Source organism: Panulirus ornatus, chromosome 2 (assembly GCF_036320965.1).
Source record: "Panulirus ornatus isolate Po-2019 chromosome 2, ASM3632096v1, whole genome shotgun sequence".
In the NCBI taxonomy this organism is placed as follows: Eukaryota; Metazoa; Arthropoda; class Malacostraca; order Decapoda; family Palinuridae; genus Panulirus; species Panulirus ornatus.
Genome location: NC_092225.1, coordinates 8,182,816 through 8,205,402, shown reverse-complemented (window position 1 = coordinate 8,205,402; position 22,587 = coordinate 8,182,816). Strand labels below are relative to the sequence as shown.

The window sequence follows — 22,587 nt, the reverse complement described above, 5'->3', positions numbered from 1 at the left end:
TATCAAACTCGCACGATGTCTTTCGAGTACTTTGTCAGCTCCAAGTAGGCAAGGCTTAGAGCCCTAAGGAAGTATGCCTCTGAGCTGGTTAATATCCTTGCTAAGCTACGTCATCTCTGTTTAAAAACACGAATTTTCTTGCTTTGGTCTCTCATTTTTACTGATTTATTTCTACTGATTTAAAAACACTGTTCACCGTTGACATTGTCGGTTTGATTCAGAAAACTAAAAGCTGTAATTGTGTTTCCCTTTATAATTTTTTCTACTATTTTGAGCAAATATATCATCCTGTAACCTCCCCTCGTAACTTATATCCTTTATTTCAGGAAACATCTTAGTTCACCTCTTCCTGGTTATGTTTCTTCAAATATGGTGACCGAACTGGAGACACGCAATGTAATTCTAGATGTAATATATTCTGTAAATAGTTCATTGAACATTACCTCATCCTTTCACGTAAATGATGTCATAATGTGGACCAACAGATTAGTTGCCTCATTAAGAATTCTTCTTGTGTGGACATCTGGTGATAGGCTCAGAAACGTGTTGACCCTTGAAGGTCCTGTCACACACAGTTGATTGTGGCCTCCTGTCACTGTGTCATACATTCGTCTATTTGTATATGCCTGGGGTAAATTCGTCAGCCATGTCTTTGACCTACACTGGAGTTTGTTTAGATCCAGTTGTAAGGTGATGCAAATCGTGATCACTAACGTCACAATCACCCATGCAACACAAAGTTTCCACAAGAGTTCTGTCGCTTCCTCATTGTCCTCGCAACCTGATGTCTGCTTACAATTTACTGTTGTCGTCCGTGTGTCTTCGGTACATCAGGATACTGTACCCCCGCTTCTGTCGGTGGTACAGCAAGGAAGAAAGGTGTATGTTATAGGAATTTCGGGTCAGTCCAAAGGGCAACATTCCCCTTAACTACGACAGTTAATTTTTGGTTTCGAAGAGAAAAACCAGAAACAACATTCAGGCTTTTGGATATATCAATGTAGAGCTAAGATGTTTAAGAACTGTGAACAATTAGGTCAGTAGCTTAGAAAAAACTTTCCTCAGAACTTGGGATTCCCACTTCTGCGAGATCTTTAAAAAATAGTTCTGGAATGTGTTAACCACAGCAGCCTTGAGGAAAGGTCAGAGATGAGTGACCCCGTCAGCTCAAGTGGTGCGGAGCTCATTAGAGCGAAGATGTTGCCACGTCCACTCCACTCCGGCTGTACAGACAGACTCCAGTGACGGAGCAGTGGTAGCTCTGCACCACACACCGTACCCCAGGTGAAGGCCCCACCCTTTTGGTCGACATGCATTAGGTACTCTCACGACGCAACCCAAAAAAGGAAGTTCTCCCATCTCCCCATCATTATCTAATACCCACCCATCAACTACATCAACTTTCATCTACCCATCATCGTCTGATACTCTCCCCAGATCTCCATCTTCTAAGTCACATAACTCTTTCATCATCTGAACTGCTCTCGTTACTTCCATCTGTATCCCTCCCCCAATGCCTCCATCTTTTGAATCCCTCTCACTACCATGATAACCTGAATCCCTCTACTACCTCTCATCACTCTTCTTTTAAACCTTCTCATCATCCTATTCTTTGAATCTCTCAAATACAGTCATGTAAATCCCTCCCCCTTAACTCACTCTAATTTCTCCCATCGCCTCTTTCATATGAGTCCTACTGTCCATATGATGCAAGTCCTTCCTCATCATCTCCATCTTCATATCCCTCTTCGTCACCACCACACCCATTTACTGAAACATTCTCACTTTCTGGAGAAACTGAATCGCTCCCTTCACATTCGTGTATTTGCGAGTTAACATTTTTCACGCGATGTTTAATGAACTTCTTTTCGTTTCCCACATCTATATATATTTTAAGTCATGTAACAAGGCTAGTGCTGAGTGGTGGGTGATATGGGTTATGATAGCGTTTAGACTGATGTACTCAGTAAAATCAAAAATTCTCCTCAGGAATTATTGTTTTTCCTTTTTTTTCCAAAGCCAATGTACTTCTCATCACTGTACTGGGGCATCTCTTGAACCCTTTCAATCCTTTCATCATTTTTTCACTACGTACATCGTCTGAACCTCCCCCACTGTAGAATCTTGTCCTTCTCTCCACGCAGCTCTCATCCCCACATATTTCTCCATCTTTTGAGCCCTTTCCACCACCTACATATTATGATTCCCTTCGTCTTCCTTACCTTATTACTTCCATCTACTGCTTCCATCATCATATTCTCCCCAGCAGCTTCCTGAATCGCTCCACGACTTTTTGTTCTGATTTCCTCGTGATCCCAGACTCGCTCCATCATCTTAAACCTTCCCATTACTCCCCATCTCAATCCCTCCCAACACTTCCATCTCCGGAATGCCACTTCTTGTTCCCATCTCCTTCTTACCACAGTGATCAGTTGAATACCCTTTCCCCACCGTCTTTAAAAATCTGCTAGCACTCCATAGTCCATCTTGGGTCTCCGTCCACCACCTAAATATTCTGAACCTCCACCACCACCACGACTAGAACCTCTCCAACCTCCTCCGTCTCTAGATTCCTTCCCATTATCTCCTTTTTTCCGAACGCATTCTTTCCACTTCCATAATTTTCATCGCTCAGATATGATTCCTCTACAGTTTCTCCCAACTAAATCCATTCTCTGAATCCCCGACATTGCTGTGATTGCTTCGCACAATGTCCATTTTCTACATGGTTTCCACCGACTCCATCATGCCAACTCGCTCCTCTTCCTTATCTTCTGAATTGACACTGTTCCATCTGAAGACTTCGCCAGCCACCCCAGTGATCATTCTTCCCACCACCTAGTCCACTCCATCAGCCATATTATCTGGACCTCTTCCATCATCTGTATTTTCTTCAACGTGCCCGCTACCTTGTCTGGTGGATCTCGACCATTATCCATTTTCAGTATTCCTTACACCTCCATATTCTTAATTCCTCCCGCCGACGCGGTGTTCCGTGTTCTTCCCACTAACTCCATCGTTGCAGTTTCTCTCACATCCCATATTCTAAGCCCTCCTTCCCATACCCTTTGAGATTCTGTTCCTTCCCATTACCTATTTCTTTGAATTCCCCCCCCCCCCCTCCCATCTTCGACCACCATTTGAATACCCCTTCATAGTCCCTACCATAACATCCAGTTTTTCTTTCCTCTTTCCTTATACCTAACTATGTATTCTGTGTACAGATTTTCACTTGTTTACCTTTTTATTTAACCTGAGACATCTTAGTCGAATTAACCTATCTTACTGTTCACTTATGTTTAGTCATCTATGAATGCGTCGAAGTAGTTTTTGCTTAACTCCAGAGGTATGTTTAAGGTGCTGCAGCTCACTGTTCATAGTTGTATTACTTTATATCATTATCTCCCAATGTGGAAACCAGTTGAGTCATTTACCATTTGTCTCCTCCTCATCTGAACCTCTTCCACTCCCTTTGTCCTCTGGGTTCACTCACGCCATCTGGTTCACTCACACCACCTCCATCCTCCTGATCTTTCTCATCGTCTGATGCGGCATGAGAGAGAGAGAGAGAGAGAGAGAGAGAGAGAGAGAGAGAGAGAGAGAGAGAGAGAGAGAGAGAGACAGACAGACAGACAGAAAGACAGAGACAGAGATCTTCGACGTACTCGAATCATCAGATCTAGGACAAAACATTACATTTTGACTGCTCAGTTAAGGTAAATCGTAAACACTTGGCAAACTGATGGTGTGCGTCGGTTACATTCCACACAATACATATCCCCGGGGCCTCAAGAAATTAGATATCCTTCAGTGGTTCAGCGCAGTACATCAGAAACAACGACTTATGTCAACAGGTTCAGTGACATTTGCTGCACATATGATATATGACATAATGCAGACATTAAAATGCAATAGAAGGGAATTTTTGTCTGACTTTAAGTAAAAGATGTTGCTTCATTAGATTTTACCCTGGGAGGGCAGCAGTGGGAACAATGAAACGTAGAAAATGAAGACTTCATAATTACGCTGGTGCATAGGTACCTGCTCACCTGCGGATATGTGGACGTAAGACAGGGAACAAGAAAGTCTGGGTCTGTCATCCGGAAGAACAACTTTAGAAAATGAAAATTAGGAAAGATGAAATTGCAGAAGGTTTTTTTTCGATATTTCTTTCTAATAACTCAATATTCTTATCTAATTACCAGAAGCATATGGCGTGTAGAATGGAGACGTAGGTTTACTTCCTTCGTTCGTTAAGAAGGTGTGTTTCACCTCGTCAAAATTAGTAGCTCTAATGAGATTCTCTGTGTAAATGAAGGTTTGAGTGAGAGGCAGATGGAGGGAAAGTGTCTTCTTTATACTTGCGATGCGCCTACTCTCGGGTTCGTTTAGGACTGAGAACAAATGTGATCGTAGACTGGATTGGAAGGTGACAGTCTTTGTGAGAACAGTGACATACATTGCCCGCTCAACACAGAAGCATTATAGGATTAAAGGATTAGAAGGGATGCTAATCCTCGGGAAAATCGGCAAAGAAATCCTCAGAGAATATCATGAAATCTTTTTCAAGTGTCATGGTTCATGTTTCGAGGGATTAATGGGAAGAGTGGGTGTCGGAACAAACGCGATTATCACAAAAATTATATTGTCGTCCCACAGAATGAAACAATATCGTACAATATCGGACAAGGGTAGAGATGAAAAAGTGACGGAGTGCGTTAAAGCTTTGGTTATGACGATCGGAAACCCAAGTGGGACGTCTAATTAGTTGTTGTTTGTTGGGTCTTACGTAGGCCAGCGAAGTTGTTTTCATCCATAGTTTAGTAAGGTGATGAAAAGCTATCAATGCCTTTTGACAGCAGAAGGAGGGATAATCGAAGAACGTTACAGCGATGAGCTTTCCAAAAGATGTTATATGCAAGTTATATTGATGAAAACGGACACACGGTAGTTTGGGCTCCGCGAAGAAAACCTGCTTGAGAAATCTCACTATGGCGGGAGATTATCTCCTCATTTCCCATCTCGTGAAGCGCATTGACTCTGTCGTCTCACATCGCCAGTATGGTTATCGCGAAGCAAAGTCCCCTGGAGATATCTGGTTTTGCTTTACAAATGTTGAGTCATCCACTCTGAGAGACTTATGGAATGGAATCTCTGTTGTAGTCCATCTAAAGCATTTGATGGGGTGTTGGGTATCGGGTGTGAACACCAAGACCTCGTCCCTTTCCTTTCTCTCACCCAACTCTGTCCTCCTATATCCAGCCTTCTCTTTAGACCATGTGTTTCCGTAATTGCTGATGGACTAACTTCTCTCTCTCTCTCTCTCTCTCTCTCTCTCTCTCTCTCTCTCTCTCTCTCTCTCTCTCTCTCTCTCTCTCTCTCTCTCTCTCTCTCAGATAACCATATTTACTCATTCCCTGATAACTCCTCCTGTGTGGCTGACGTACCGTAACAAACAGTTAAGCATCACTCGTCCCTCCGTTGCTGTTGTTCATCCGTCCGTCCACAGGAGCCTCACCTTGGCTGGGTGAAGAAGATGCGTCTAACGAATCTCGTACTGATCAAGTCAGAAGCATCGAAGAGCATCTTTTACGCAGTTGTTTCTCAGTAAATAAGAATTTAAGGATCCATAATGCTGGTTTGGATTTTGCCTGAGTTACGCCTCTTACTGAGTGATTTAAACTAGAACTAACGTGGTTCTTGGCTTGAGGGAAATTAACCTTTGACAATGGAGCTTGATATAGATTTCTTTTCTGATGTTTCCAAACAGTGTTTCCGCCCCTCCTTATATATTTTCCGATGGCTATACTGTATTGCTGGTGACAAAGGTGTTCCTTGAATCACTCTTCTTCTTTCTACGCAAATGCGTAAGTTTGTGATGCACACACACACACACACACACACACACACACACACACACACACACAAGATTAAGACACGGTAACATTTCTACATGGTTAAGAGACAGGGCAATACGAGTGTAAAACTTTATCCCCATAACACACAAATTGTAGTCAAGAACACATTCACACAGGTCAGAGACTATTTCACACCTGAAAGAAAATGAAATTACGCCATGTAGAAAACTTGAAGCGTGTTCCGTGGAAGTATTGTGTCGCCTGCAGTACATCATAGTTAATAAAAGTGAAATAAGAATGAAGTGGAGTATTGCTTGGTAAATATCAAAAGTTGGAAATTTCTTTAAGTTTCGAGCCTGGTTAAATTCCAGGGAAGACATTTTTACAAGGGGCATAACTGGTAAAATCGAAATGCCTGGGTCTTGTGCACTTTAAACTCTTTAGGTGATGATAACCAGGATTAACTCGCGGGTTTGAAAGTGTGACACCTGACGATGGACACACGAAGACGATGGCCAGATACACGATGACGTTGGATACAGAGACACCTAAGTGTCCGCCGCGCTATGAAGGCGACACTATAAATTCTGAGCACCAACTTTACTTAAAGCTCTCCGACAACGTTTATAGTCCTTATATCATCAATAACATGTTTAAGATATAAATTTGGCAGATAAGTTCTGATGAAGAGGAACGGAGCGCAGTGGCTGATGTGAATGTCTCTAAGTAAGCACAAGTGAGTTAAGAATTACTGATATCAATACTTTTCAGAAGGGTGCGATCTCGCAGTATGCACAGGATATGATTAACGAGAGCAGAGGTTATTGTGTTTGAGTATGTTGTGAACGTCATGGCACCACGTCCCATACAGCAGGGACGTGGAAGTTGAACTCTGATAGATATGCAACAAATTGTTTGGTTGTGTAAGTACATGCAAATCATGATATGACTTTCAGTGTGGAGAAATTGAAGATATGTATGTTGAATGATATTTCGTCTTTCATGAGCTCGAATCCTAGTCATTTTAGTCGATCTGCAGTTCACCCAGCTCTTCATCCTTCCACCCGGCTTGATCGAAAGATCAAGTACCTGGCTCAGGTTAGGACACACACACACACACACACACACACACACACACACACACATATATATATATATATATATATATATATATATATATATATATATATATATATATATATATATATATATATATATATTCATCGCATAAGAGATGGTCCTGACTAGGACGTCCAGTCTCCCTTGCCGTTTCAGTAAACAAAACAGAATTATAGCAGCAGAGACTGACATCCACCCATACCACACCCCTCCCTTTCCAAGCCTCAAAGTATAGAAACTAATTATTTCTATTGCGAAATATTGTTATATAGTTTCCTATATTTTTCTCATGGATTGAGGTCCTCTGCGACAGATTATAAGCATCTCAGATATGTATATAAGGACATTTGTATGAGTCAGTGTCTCTCTGTAAATATTTCTTTAATTTGCCACGAGTCAGCGGCTGAAGGTGTTGGAGCAGGTCTCTCCAGGATCAAAGTCTGTCTGTGGTATGTTGAGGATAGATACGCTCTGACGATATAGACTTGTGTGTGTTGTACATTTATCTATGATCGTTTTCTGTACTGAGCCATGTGTCCATTTTCTGTGACTGCTGTTGAAGCTGGTTCTTCGGTACCGTGACACCCGGTATATACTTACGTATATCCTGTTCTTTTGTACCGTGACACCAGGTATATACCTACGTTTATCCTATTATTTGATCAAAGCAGATACCAAACTGTTTAACTGTAGGAAGGACCACAAACAGCAGTAGACCAGTGGGTGCTTTCGAGACCGTCTCTGTCACTGTCCAGGTGTGACAGCTTTGTCAATATCCCGTAAGGTTCAGCTTTTGCACGTTATCACTTGTGACTGTCTGATAGACGTCTGTACAGTGTGAGTTTAAGAATTGAATTATGGTTCCTAAGGTGATTTTTTTCATAAAACTTACATTGAAATTACTGAAGTTTCTCTTTTTCTTCATAATTTTAGTGCCATGCAACTCCTTTAGCGTCTAGGCTCAACGGCTTGACCCTTGGTTATGACGGCTTAGCCCTTGACTTGACTTTGAAGGGTCAGGTCAAAGGCCAAGCTATCATGTTCGAGGGTCGCACCGTCGTGTGAGAGGGCCTTACTGTCTTATTGGAGGGGTTCAAGTCGTTCTCTCGTACGGCAGGTGAGGTGAGGCACAGGGTCGTCATGTCCGCTGGAAGAGCGACACTCCAGCTAGTCACGTAACAAACACTCGAATTCCTTTAATCCTTCTGTACCTCGCCGTCGTAAATAAAAAGTTTGTCCATCGTAAATAAATCTGCATCCCATGTTAAGGATTTTATTTTCAAGCATAAAAACATCCAGTTCGCTCGAGGACATCAAGCAGTCACTGATGTCACAGATACTAGATCATTTACACATTAGAAATCCCTAAAAATACTTTTGCCATTTATGCTTAAAATGTAGCGGGTTATTAAGCTGTTTTATTTGTGCTATTATTCATGGGTTACCTCCGTCAGTCTGTGGGACCTAACTCGACGTTATAACAGTCAGACAGCGTAATGCAGGATACAGACACATGATGAATATAATCAACATTCTTATCCCAGTTCTCTTGATTGTGAAGAGTGAAACGCACATTTTTGAACAGTAATTCTCTCCTGTGAATATCCTTGCACAGCATAATTTTGTCTGATAAATGAAAGACATTGTGTGGAGTTTAGACACAGACATACTTAAAAGACAAATTGAATAGTTTTTTACACATCGAGTTAGTCAGAATGTTTGATTAATCCTATATTCTTATAACTAATCCCTTTTAATACTAGAACAATTAATCCTATAATTATATCACACAATTATACAACGAATAAACAATTTCAGATCTCTCTCACTTGACCTACAAAAATAAGCGAAAATTGTCATATCTACAACATATGTTCGACATCACTATGGTTCTGCATCTTAATTTACGAGTGACAGTAATGGGAAAGTTTACAGATCCAAGACCTGGGTCTCTGTGGAGGGTGATGGTCCGGCGAGGGAGACCACCCTCCCCTCCCCCCAACACACACCCTGGGTTCGAACTTCTACTTCCTGCTGGAGTAGTAGAGGGCGCCGTAGCCCGCCAGGCCACCGACGAGCAGCATTCCGAACGCAAGACCTGCCATATCACCTGCAGTGGGAAAAGTAAACTGATGAATTCTCTCTCTCTCTCTCTCTCTCTCTCTCTCTCTCTCTCTCTCTCTCTCTCTCTCTCTCTCTCTCTCTCTCTCTCTCTCTCCTCTGACGCATTAGATGTTAAAAGTTGCACTTTTCTGATACTCGTTTCATCGGGTTCCCAGGATCGGGCAGGTTTTAACTATAGCGTTGAAAATAATTCATGTAATGATAGAGTACAGTTAGTAGCTAGGGCAGGCGTAATATACTACAGCCGGTAGCTAAGGCAGATAAGAAGGTAACTAGTAATTACATCAGATACAAAGACAATAAGTAGTTTGGTCAGTTATGAAAGTAATTAGCAACTAGGTTAGGTATTATGCCAGCCGCTACCAAGGGCGGTTATGAAGACAGTCTGTAGCTAGAGCAGATGTGAAGGTAAGAGTCACTAGGGCAGGGATAAAGATATTCAGTAACTAGTGCAGGTATGATTGCATCTAGTATCTAGAGCAGATTTGAGAACAGTAACCAGAGGCGACTGGAAGGCAGCTGGTAGATAGGGCTTAATGCAGGTGTAAAAGTACTTGGTGACCTGGGGAAGCGTAAAGGCAAGTAGGAACCAGGGAAATTATGAAGACAGCTGATAATAAAGCTAAATGTGAACATACATTTAAATCAAAGTAGGTGTGTTGCGCAGTTGTAAAGACACCGGTATATTAGGGCAAGGGTAACGAGATGCCCACTTACCTGTTGTGGAACTGAAAGCACGCCAACCTGGTGTGGAACAGTGGGCCCATCTACCTGGTGTGGAACTGAGTGCCCACCTACCTGGTGTGGAACTGAATGCCCACCTACCTGGTGTGGAACAGCGTGCCCACCAACCTGGTGTGGAACTGAGTGCCCACCTACCTGGTGAGGAGTTGAGTGCCCACCTACCTGGTGAGGAGTTGAGTGCCCACCTACCTGGTGTGGAACTGAGTGCCCACCTACCTGGTGTGGAACTGAGTACCCACCTACCTGGTGTGGAACTGAGTGCCCACCTACCTGGTGTGGAACTGAGTGCCCACCTACCTGGTGAGAAGCTGAGTGCCCACCTACCTGAGGAGTATCCGGTGAGGTGATGGGTGCCGCGTGTGGATCCGTCGTCCCGCGTGACCTCTCTCACCGTGCCCGGCAGCGCCACCAGTTTGCGAGTGATCGTTAACTTGGGATCCTGAGGAAGAATTGTGGAGGAGGAGAACCTGTGTTAGCGCCGGTATGAGCATAGCTAATGCTGGAAGAAACACGGATGTTGATAACGTAAGGGCAGATGCCAATGCTGGAAGAATACGTGGTACTGACTAGGAAGACAAGTATTAATGACAGACTTACTTTGAATTGTTTGAGACGATGTTAATGTTGGGAATGGGAAGATATTAAGGCCTTGTGAATTTCTTCTTATGGCTAAGGAGAGATATTAATGGCTGGAGGAAAGGCGTTAAAAGATGTCGGGTGTTGATGCTGGAAGGAGAAAAGACGTCTTTGGGGAAAGATGTTAGATCATGTTTGCAAGAAGATTTATATGAACCCTGGCAGTGAGGACATGTGTTCTTGCACCAAGTTTAGGGGGAGGGACGGGCAAGAGTGGTACTGTTAGTGGGATACGTGGTAGTAATGAGGAAACAGGTGTTGATGTATATTTTCTCGTTAGAAAGGGACAGATGCTAATTGTGGAGGGCGGGGGTGGAATATTGTTGCGGGGTTGTAGAGACAGAGGGGTAATGGCGGATGATTATCATGACAAGGTGAGGGACAGCTGTTAATGTTAGGAACACGAGAAGCATGTTTTTAGTAGAGAGCTGATATGAATAACATATTCTGGTAGGAACGTGATCTTTATTACTGAATTGATAAAGTATATTGATAAACCTTCCAAGGGAAGGGATGATAAGGTTGGAAGAAGGGAAGACGCTAGTGCTGACTGGGGGGGGGGGGGGGCGGAAAAATGTAATTCTGGGAGGAGAGACGATGTTAAGACCAGAGAGAAGCATGTTAATTCTACGACGAATAGATTTCAATACTAGAGAAGGGTTCTAATACTAGGAAGAACAGGTTTTGGTACCAGAGAGAAGCTTTTTAAATCTAGGAGGAATAGTATCGTAGTACCAGAAAAAGCGTTTTAATTCTAGGACGAGAAGTTGTTGCTGCCATAGAAACGAGCAGATTTTAACAACATCGAGGAGTGTTGTGTCTTGTTAATTTTCTAAACTGCTGGATCCTTGAGCAGGAGAGAAGATGGTCCTAGTGGAAGAGAAGAGAGAACGCGTAGCAGAGGAGCCCTCCAGATATGGATTTGTGTTATCACTAGCCTGCCAAATGGCTCGGTCCTTTGACCACTGATCATCTTGATCTCTGTAAGTATCTTGCCGGAAGGACTGAACTCGTACCCAAATATGTTTGCGGATGTTGCCGTTGTCATGAAGAAGAGAAAGGTTGATAAGGATTCAATCGGTTTACGAGAGAACCTCGACAAACTCAGTGTCAGCCTGATAGATGCTTGATGAAATTCTGTCTAAGGGCAGTAAATGCAAAGTAATAATGTAGATGTTGTCTACCAGGAAATAAGCTGCGGAAACTGTCGCCAGAGCCACGCTTCGGTTGATTATTGTAAAAGAGAAAGAAACGTCTTCTGGCAAATGACAGAACCGCATTTACTTAATGCATATTGAACAAGCTCTCCACAACGTGTTTTAGACCAAAGCTAACTTATGATCCTTAAGTTTGGTGACCGCGCTTTGAAGCACAAGGAACTGATAGAGGTGGGCAACAAAGATATTGCCATAATCAAGAGAGGTTGAGTTAAGAGGAAATAGAGGCCATAAATTTGTCTATCTTGGAGGAGAGAAGAATAAGGGGTGACTTGATCACAATCTTAAAGTTTTCCTGAGCTAGTTTGATGATGTAGTGGTGAACAAATTTTCGAAAGACGCATAGATTGAAGAGCCTAAGGCCATAACGTGAAATTAAACAAAAAAGTTATAGATATGGTATAGATTGAAGAGCCTGAGGCCATAACGTAAAATCAAACAAAAAAGTTATAGATATGGTATAAAGAAATTATTTCTCTATACACGAGCAGTGGAAAGAATGAATAACTTAAATGATGAAGTCTGTGACAGTTGATAACATACAGAAGTTTGAAAAAGTTGAATGATAGTAAAGTTCAAGAGATGAGATCCCCCACGAATGTAGGAGAACGCCCTTCCCTGTCCTGAGGTGACTAAAATGACACATCCACACACTCACCGGGGTGTGGTTGCCTCCTATACGGACGAGGATCACAAGCTGCGAGGCGTCGATGGTCTTGCGTATCTCGGCGGCCGCTTTGTGCATGCTGTTCTCAATCAGGTTGTTGGGCAGGTCGCTCACCTCCGACGACTTCTCCAGCAGCGTAAACAGGACCTCCACTGCTGAGGTCGCCTTCCTGACCTGCCGGGACGTGAGAACACTTTACTTACTGGCTGAAGTTGTGCTTTCCTGTGCTTGCTTCATGGACGCTGGAGACGTTGAGGAAGTTGCTCCTTTTGATGTACTTTTAAAATGGTTCGAAGGTCGGCTGGTACGTTGACGAAGTGGCTCGGGATACCATATTCATTTTATGGTATATATATATATTTTGCGATTAATGATCACTGGAGATGTTGTTGAAGTGATTGGGTTTACGTATTCATATCATGCTTCAAAATGACTGGGTGCGTTACTGAAGTAACTGGGATTACCGTACTTATTTCATGGTTCAAGATTACTGAGTGCGTTATTGAAGTAACCGGGGCTACCGCATTTAGTTCATGAACTCAAAGCGACAGTAACGAAGTGACGGGGGCAACCGTATTTATTTCATGGTCATTGATCACTGAGTAGGTTGTTAATGTAGCTGTGGTTACCGTATTTATTCCATGAACACCATGGACGTTGGTAAAGTGATTCGGGGTATAATGGGTATACGTTTTATCCAAGACTTACGAAAAAAAGCTAAAAATGAGGAAGTTAAGTTTTTGACCTTATTTTTTTCCAGCAAGTCACTTGCGAGAAGGAAAGTTTCCCTCTGACTGGAAGTTTTCCAGTATAACCCCGATATTACAAAGAGATGTTAAGTCTCTACCCGGATTATCATCTCCCAGTTAACATTCAGTCCGTTGTTGGTTAGGTTATGCAAACCATCATTAGAAACAAGACTGTAAACCATTCAGTGGATCACCACTTAATATAAGATTTTCAGCAGAGTTTTTGACGAAATAGATAATGTCCAAAAAAAAAATTTTTGATTGCTTCTATGACACAATAAGTATGTATGATAGTGATAATGCGGTTTGCCATCTACAGCAAAATTTAAGTCAAATGCCACATATTCATAGGATCGTACTTCGGTAGTTAGACAATTGGTTGACTGACCGTAAATAAAAAGTGACACCACAATCATTTATCTTAACCACATTCATAATGGGCTGCCTTGTTAGTTATCTTCAAAATTTGCAGACGATATTGAGGTGCGAACTTGTGATGCAGTACGACAGAAATTTAAACACCTTCAGCTTCAAGCTGATATGGACAGCTTGATGGCCTCGACTCGCATGTGGGAGATGATTTTCATCATCGATCAGTTCAAAAATTTACACATCAGTATGACGTACGAGAAGGCAAGCTGCAGTATGAATTCCGGTGAGCTATAAAGCGTATGCCAGGGAAAAAAAAAATAGATCATTTCTGGTCACGTTAGCCTATATGTAAGTAATGCATAGAAGTAGTAAAATAGCGAACAAAATTTTGGAACTCACATGTAAGACAGTCGAACTCAAGTCTTAAAGAACTGATCCTCACTTTCTGAAATTCAATGATGCGTCACCACCGTAAATATTGTGTTCGTTTTTATCACCTTGCTTGAAAAAACAAGAAATAAACATAACAGAGAGGGTACAGCAGCGAGCTACCAAGATGATTCCCGGACTGAGAAACAAATCCTACGAGAGCCAACTAAACGACAGAAACTTATATTCCCTGGAAGAATTAGAGAAAGATGACCTATTATCCAGAATTACCAAAGGCTCTGATAACCTTAATCTGATCAGCTACGTAAAGATATATCTGTGGTATTTCAGTCGCGATACAAACTGGTAGACAAACGTTTTACTTTGAATGAGGCAAAGTACTTTTTCTTCAACAGGGTTGTTGATTATTGGAATTATTTCGAGAGCGGCTGAAAGCGACGGTACACACGCGTTCAATTACATATAAAGTTTACAAGAATCTTTTAAGTCAGGAGTTCACAACCTTGGGCAAATTACGCCAAGTAGGACAATATTGGACATTTCCATGAGATATCGTATGGAAGGAAAGAGAGGCTTTATCTTTATAAAAATTATAAGGTATATGTTATATTCATTATGATATGATTGATGTATATGATTATAAATTCTACATGATTTTTAAAGTTCGTAATTAAAAGTTTGAGCAGCCTCCATGTGTACCACTTGTGCTTGACACATATCCGTGTACCCGATAAGGTCTAGGAAACATCTGGGCACTATTAATCCACCACACTCAGGTAAACCACAGATCTGACAAGTCATTAGGTGGATGCATGTTACTTCTGTTCTGTCTACATGCTTTTGTTTTCCTTTCTTTTTGACCAGAAGTCTTGCATTTTACTGCGGTTTGTTGTTGCTGGGATAGTGTGTACAGACTATTGAAGCTTCGGCCGATGGCAGATGAGATCATTGCGTCCACGATGGGATTGAAATCTGACAAATTGTGGCTTGTGACTCGGTATCTCAGGCACTTGACAGAGGGCAGCCAGAGTCATGCACAGACTCTCAGAGACTTACGAGGGAGATTGGGTGTGTGGTGTCTCATCCAAGGGTGCTGGGCACTGGGACTTATTTTCATGAATAACTTACCAAAAGATTGCTTTTGTCACCGTCCAAGACACTCAGGGAACATTAAGTAGCCAGACGTAATGAAGTGAAATATGGAGAAAATTACTACGATACACTTAGGGCTAATTGACTGTTGGATTAAGTAGCCTTCTGCTACCATGAATGCGGAATCAGTGAACTCGTACAGAAACGCTAGTTTTTCTCTTAGCTGATAACTTTGATGAAAGCCATCGGATCCTCTCTCTCTCTCTCTCTCTCTCTCTCTCTCTCTCTCTCTCTCTCTCTCTCTCTCTCTCTCTCTCTCTTCTCTCTTCTCTTCTCTTCTCTTCTCTTCTCTTCTCTTCTCTCCTCTCCTCTCCTCTCCTCTCCTCTCCTCTCCTCTCCTCTCCTCTCCTCTCTCTCTCTCTCTCTCTCTCTCTCTCTCTCTCTCTCTCTCTCTCCCTCTCTGTGGAAGGCTGGAAGGCAGCGGGTAGTAATCGACCAGGGAGGTTCAGCCACTATTAACCGCCTTAGTATAGGGAGAGGTTACTGACGGCTACGCAGTGAGCCAACACTTCAGTGGCTGTTACTTTCACCCTTTTGGCCCAAGTTACTGTCTTTCCTCTCTGCCTCATGAGAAACAGGTTGCTGGATGTCATTCCACAAACATGCAATCTTTCCATCTCACACACAACATTTGACAACGCCTAACTCCCATGACTCGTTCTTCGTAACTCCAGATTTTCTTGCGGTGAACGCTACGCGGTAACCATGCACAAGCCCCCACGTACCTCTATCCTGTTGATTCTCAGCGGGGAGACCTTGCCCGCCTCGCTCAGCGCCTCCACCACGGCGTACTTGAGGTTCTCACGCATGTTGAACGTCTTGTTGAAGGCGTTTGCCGGCAGGTCGAACACGAAGTGCCGCATCTGGTTCTGGCCGTAGCACAGGGAGATGTCGTGCTTGTGGGTGGTGGGGACCTTGCTGTCGTAGCCGTAGATGTTGTAGATCACGTGGGGCAAGCCCTCTTCCTGGACAGAGGAAGTCAAAAATGAAGAATCTGGTATGAATTCTCTAAAAGAAAACCCGGCACTGTATATGCTCATGACACACAGGTTGGGTGTGTGTGATCGGTGTGCCATTACCGGCACAAAGCCGATGTAAGTTGTAGGATCTTTCCTAACACAGGAAAGATCGCGTTTGAATTTAGTATACATTGTATGTAAAATGTGCTTTACGGGGAATTATAGAAAGAGATTTTATGATTGATATACTGAAATCTATAAAACTGTGAATTGCGTATTGATGAACAGGAAGAAATAGGATTTCAACTATAACCGCAGTGAGTTTTTATGACAGTCGGCGTGGGGATGTGTATAAATTCATCGTACACATTCCGTAGGGATTGAATGTATTGAGTTCGAGTTTGGTAAGATTTTTAATTTCACGGAGGATAGCATGATAGTACGATTTATAGACAAGTACAGGACAAAACTTTAAGGACAGTGAATATTTCTCTTCCTTACCTTGGTTAAATATTTCTCCTGTTTGATAGGAACTTTGTCAGTAGTTTGGATATTCAGACGCCCCAATATTTCATTAGTCATCGGCTGAGAAAATAAAAGAAAACGGTTAGGTAAAGGAGTTCTCACAGAAAACAAAAAATATAAGGGTATCTATAGCAATTTGACTATACAAGTTATGATTTTCGTTAAAGTATGAATGAAATCATTTAAGCCTCACAGTTAGAGACATACATCAGGCAGAAACAAGACGTGAGAAATGACAGCTTAACATCTGTAACCAGGATGGTGCTTACCGAGGCGAAGTACCAAACGATCGTCTCGTTAAGGCCTGTAAGTTTGTTGGTCTTGATGCCGGCCCACACGTCCGTCTCCATGCCGCGCTCCCAGTGCTGCCGTTGGAATGGTCATTAGGTTATACAGTGGCAATAAATCATAAGATTATGCATGCTTTCATGACACAGGTCAATCCCACACCTTCCTTAATCAATCGTTTAGTGTCTAAAGACATTTTTTTTTTTTTCACCCATGGCCCTCCTGAGAGAACGTATATTTGTTAGGTGCTGTAACAAGATCCGGCGGTGCATTCTCGGGATTAGCAATAGATAGGCAGTACAGGATGAAATTTGTCTTTCTATCTACGCATCTGGTGAGCTCATGTGATGATTTTGCGTTTATTATCGTCGTCTGTAATCTTTTCACATAATTCTCTTCTCAAGCTACAGGTTCAGTTGAACGGAAACTGCAGAAATAGGATGTATATGGTCACGTATCGTTCCATAGGTTAATGATGTTCCAGGGTCTCATATTGATGCCATATGAGGAAATGGTCTCTTATTGGCGGAAATCTAAAAGTTAAGCAGATATGATTGATGGAAGGTCTTTCATAAGGTTTCATGGCGATCTGATAATCAATATGACCGCCAGGTTACTATATTGGCTGGGTTAGCAATACAGTCCTTCCTGAGTCTTTGGGTTTAAGTGGTATCACCACATTTTCATTACCTCCCAAGGTAGTTTTACGGACGCATCCACTACAAGCAAGGGACGCAGTAAGTGCTGCGTAGTGGTCTTATCTGTAGCCTTGGGCAAGTACCTCAAGTCTTCAGTTCTTTGTCTTTCCTTGCCCTTATCTCAGACAGTTTTGTCACCTTTAACCGCAAATGTGTCATGAAATTCACTGAATATTCCTGTTCAGGTTCCTCGCCTTAGTTATCTCCTAACGCTACACTTACCTATGCTTCCAGTGGGTTGCTAAGCAAGGTAGCGTAGTAGATATGACTGATCCAGTTCCCTCAATGGTTTAGTCAGTGTGGATGTGACCCAAGGTGCAGCAGTCCCTAAACAGGACAGAATCATCTTCTAGTCTCGTTGTCTCACTTGTGATACAGTTAATACAAACTTGGGTCTCGCATAACTATTGCTTGTTTGTATCTCTTGCGAGGATAAGCTTGCAATCCGACGTTTCTTTACGTTCACAGCATTTATGATGCTTTTCCTCACACTCTCTTCTAACTTTCTTTGGATTTCATAGGATTCGTTTCTACAAAAGTTAGGGTTTAAGACATCACCCTGGTAGATACATCACTTCGAACATTATGTCGCTTGTCTGATATCGTTCCGCCGAATCTTCGTGGTACTAAAGACATATAAGAGGAGTTTTGTCACTTGGTGGACCGTGAACATCTTCAACATTCTGAATGAGTTCATGGTCACCCCTTCTCATTCGTCTGGCCTTGCCAGGATTCTCAGGGCATTTCCATTGCCGTGCAGGACAGGAGTGAGGGGATGGATATTCCATCACGTCTCTCAGGTCAAGGGAAGGTGTTCATACTGAGGCTTCACCAAAGAGGAATCAAGGATGAAACATATGAAAAACACGTTCATAATGGAAACGAGAAATTATCCCCAACATATGCAACTTTTTTAATTAGCTCATTACAGATGCGTATATACATGATGCTAAGGTCAGCCACTGATTATCTTTAGAAAACATTATGAATTTGATAAAAAAAAATGTATGGCGGCGGTTAGAAATGTTCTTGATAGTGATTATCAGCTATTCTTATCCTCAAGTACGCTGACAGTCTGTGCTACATCTTCTCTTATCGGTCCAGGAGAGGAACCTCCTGAGAGTACCGACATACCCGACAGACTGACAGATGAAGTGGCTAACAAGGTGTGTACAGTAAGCTTGCCAGCGCTCACTGCCCAGAATTAGGGGAACCAGCAAAGCTGCATTTGCAACATAACGTTTGAAATCTGGCAACAGGGGTCTTAGTTACGTCACCCCCCCCCCCCCTTTAACGATACCCTCTGCCGAGATTCATTCAGGAGGCTGAGAATGGGTAAGATTGTAGCTTGAGGATTTATGTAGTGACAGCGGCGACTGACTCAGAAAATAAGGTAGTCGTTTCGGCCTGGACTGACCCTCGACGCACCTGGAGCAAGCAGGTAGTCTACTCCTGTGTCCACTGCAGGGGTAGATAAGACTGGGAGAGAGAGAGAGAGAGAGAGAGAGAGAGAGAGAGAGAGAGAGAGAGAGAGAGAGAGAGAGAGAGAGAGAGAGAATGATATCCTGAATAGCACATTAATCATTTAATCTTTTATGGCACAACTTGAACAAGAGGGAGTGAAGCCCAGTCCGCGGGCGTGACTTACGACGCCGTTGTATTGCATCGGTTCGTCCAGACTCTCGTAGTTCCAGGGGCTCTGGATGGTGACGGAGCCGTCTGGACCGACCATCACGTCGCCCCAGCTGGTGATGTTCTCGATCCTCTTGATCTTGCAGAAGCTCTGCCTCGGCCTTATGATGTACGACAGACCTGCACACAGCCGAAGAACAGAGCAAGATCTAACTATCTCGGGCACGACCACGACTGTACGACCTAGAAGCACGATGGTACGACCCTTTGGTGAGGGAGGTCAGGTCAAAGCCAGACCATCATCATCCCTGAGGATCGTACCGTCGGCTTCAAGGGTTGTATTATCGTCCTCGTGGAAGTCTTTCATACATATAGTAAAGGAATGGTTACCTGGATGGTGTTACCTCGCACCTAGTTACGTATTTTTAGCGTTGCGTTTGTTATGGTTCACAGGATGAGGAAGGGTAGGCAAAGTTGTGTTAGGTTAAGTTTGGTTAGGTTAGGTTAGGTTAGTAGCTTAGGTTAGGTTAGGTTAGGTTAGTGGGTTAGGTTAGGTTAGGTTAGGTTAGTAGGGTACGTTAGGTTAGTTGGTTAGGTTAGATTACGCAATGTTTAGAAACCTTTTCCCTTGTTCATTCTGAGTCACTTGCGGTCGATGGGTGGATAAAGCCAACCTGACATTACAATTTCCTTTCACATACATTCACAGGAAATAAGCTTATTAGTTTGTCATTATTCTTCTGTATTATCCACTCTCCCTATGTTGTGCTCGACTAAAACTTATATCTACTTTAACTACTCGACATACTTTTTACATCTTGTTGAAAATCTGATATTCACTTTGTAATGTCGTTTTTTTCAGACCCCGATATGTATAATTCATAGCCGTTTCGGTTGGATAGATATTTACAAAGTTCTTATCAAGACTCATTTTTCGTTGGAGAATCGGCAACTCTTGGGGAACGTTTCTGAAATATATTAATGACACGGCAATAAGGTGGATGTAGTAAATCGTGCTGTGAGTGGATGTTCTCCATATCATAATGATTATCTATAAACTATTTCAAACTACAATCATAGCCTGCATCTTATACCTGTAGAATATCATAAGATCAATTATTATATCATTGAATTTATGATACTCTATAGGACTTAAGGAAAAGGCATCAGCATTATATACTACGATAAACATTTTGGCATATCAGCAACAGGTAAGCACCGGGGACATTATAGGAAGCATTTCTGTATTTCACCATCGTACATTGATTGCCTGATGCCACCCTCTCATGGTAGCCAGAATGAGAATTGATATCTCGGACCTTGATAAGCAAGTCTTTCTCTCTTTACTTTAAGAAGAAGTAAAAAAGAAAAAAAAACTATCATACGATGTTCCTTTACCTGACTGGACTCAACTGTTGGTGGTACAATGCAGAAATTATTAGTTCAGAGAAAAACTGCGAAATCTATTCCATCCCACCGTCACTCGTATAGGTCAAACAGTTAAGTGAATTATTGGCAATAAAGTCTGACAGTGAAGAGAAATACGACCAATGTTGTTGGCTAGTCACTGCAGCCAGTGCCAGAGTCACCAGCACAAGACCCGCTACCAACAGAAGGCACCAGGACACTCACCTTGGTTGAACTCGTGGATCTCTGAGGTGAGGTTCTCGAAGCGCCTGCTCCTGTCGCCGATGTAGAAGGGAACGAACTCTTGTCTGGTGATCCTCATATCCCAGTCATACCACTCCTGCCGAGCATGAGGGAGGTGTGGCTAGTGATTCATGAGGTAGGCTTGGCTAATGGTTCATGAGGGAGGTATGGCTCGTGGATCATGGGGTAGGCTTGGCTAATGGTTCATGAGGGAGAGTGGCTAGTGGTTCATGAGGGAGGTGTGGCTCGTGGTTCATTGGGTAGGCTTGGCTAATGGTTCATGAGGGAGGTGTGGCTCGTGGATCATGGGGTAGGCTTGGCTAATGGTTCATGAGGGAGAGTGGCTAATGGTTCATGAGGGAGGTGTGGCTCGTGGATCATGGGGTAGGCTTGGCTAATGGTTCATGAGGGAGAGTGGCTAGTGGTTCATGAGGGAGGTGTGGCTCGTGGTTCATTGGGTAGGCTTGGCTAATGGTTCATGAGGGAGGTGTGGCTCGTGGATCATGGGGTAGGCTTGGCTAATGGTTCATGAGGGAGGTGTGGCTTGTGGTTCATGGGTAAGGGATGGCTGATGGTTCAAAGTGGGAGCGTGGCCAGTGGTTGTTCATGGGGAGACGTGACTTGTAATTCATGGGGCAGTGGCAACAAGTGATTCATGAAGAATTGGTGGCTTATGATTCATGGGGAAGTGGTGATACACACATGAGCCTACCGATTCCGAGCTCTGGGAACGGCAGTTGGCCCAAAGCCAACCCAGCTGTTCATCCTCCCATCGGAGCTCGTTGATGAATTTTGTCCCTGGCGTAGGTTGTGGTGTGTGTGTGACACCTACGTAGGATTATCATTTGTGGGTCACGAGAGGAGAGCCTTACACTTATGTTGCCCGTCTCTTAACCATGTATATATCTACCATGTCTTTACTCCTGTGTGAACACACACACACACACACACACACACACACACACACACACACACACACACACACACACACTCACACACACACACACACACACACACACACACACACAGGTTGTCACCCGGCCTTACATTCTTCGGGAACATTCCACGCAGCCTGATGGGTAGGGTTTGGTTCTCTCCATCCGGGACGAACACATCGAAGCCTATCACCAGCTCTGACTTGAAGGAGAACATGGTGACTGTCTTGGGGGGCTTGAGGTGGGTCACCCTGTTTACACAGTATGTGTCAGCTGGCGGCTGGAAGGAGACGGGGGCAGGGTTAATGAAGTTCGTGTTGGTCATGTGTTTGTACTGTAGGTCGTGCTGGTCGTGTGTCAGTACTGCAGGTCGTGCTGGTCGTGTCAGTACTGTAGGTCGTGCTGGTCGTGTGTCTGTACTGTAGGTCGTGCTGGTCGTGTGTCAGTATTGTAGGTCGTGCTGGTCGTGTGTCAGTACTGTAGGTCGTGCTGGTCGTGTGTCAGTACTGTAGGTCATGCTGGTCGTGTGTCAGGACTGTAGGTCGTGCTGGTCGTGTGTCTGTACTGTAGGTCGTGTTGGTCGTGTGTCAGTACTGTAGGTCGTGTTGGTCGTGTGTCAGTACTGTAGGTCGTGCTGGTCGTGTGTCAGTACTGTAAGTCGTGCTGGTCGTGTGTCAGTACTGTAGGTCGTGTTGGTCGTGTGTCAGTACTGTAGGTCGTGCTGGTCGTGTGTCAGTATTGTAGGTCGTGCTGGTCGTGTGTCAGTACTGTAGGTCGTGCTGGTCGTGTGTCAGTATTGTAGGTCGTGCTGGTCGTGTGTCAGTACTGTAGGTCGTGCTGGTCGTGTGTCAGTACTGTAGGTCGTGTTGGTC

General features: G+C 43.4%; 1 protein-coding gene across 1 annotated transcript in view; it reads right to left on the bottom strand.

Annotated features, from left to right (window-relative positions):
- Nucleotides 1-8,236: 8,236 nt before the first annotated feature.
- The window catches only part of LOC139753375 (uncharacterized), a 36,438-nt gene continuing 22,087 nt past the window's right edge, over nt 8,237-22,587 (bottom strand). The window contains exons 8-16 of the mRNA XM_071669792.1: nt 21,828-21,995; nt 20,763-20,877; nt 19,147-19,310; nt 16,782-16,877; nt 16,489-16,572; nt 15,754-15,993; nt 12,357-12,539; nt 10,170-10,284; nt 8,237-9,087 (exon numbers count right to left, since the gene is read on the bottom strand). Of these exons, the coding sequence (XP_071525893.1) occupies nt 9,002-9,087; nt 10,170-10,284; nt 12,357-12,539; nt 15,754-15,993; nt 16,489-16,572; nt 16,782-16,877; nt 19,147-19,310; nt 20,763-20,877; nt 21,828-21,995 (1,251 nt within the window). The 3' untranslated portion in view covers nt 8,237-9,001. The remainder of the gene's footprint in view (nt 9,088-10,169; nt 10,285-12,356; nt 12,540-15,753; nt 15,994-16,488; nt 16,573-16,781; nt 16,878-19,146; nt 19,311-20,762; nt 20,878-21,827; nt 21,996-22,587) is intronic.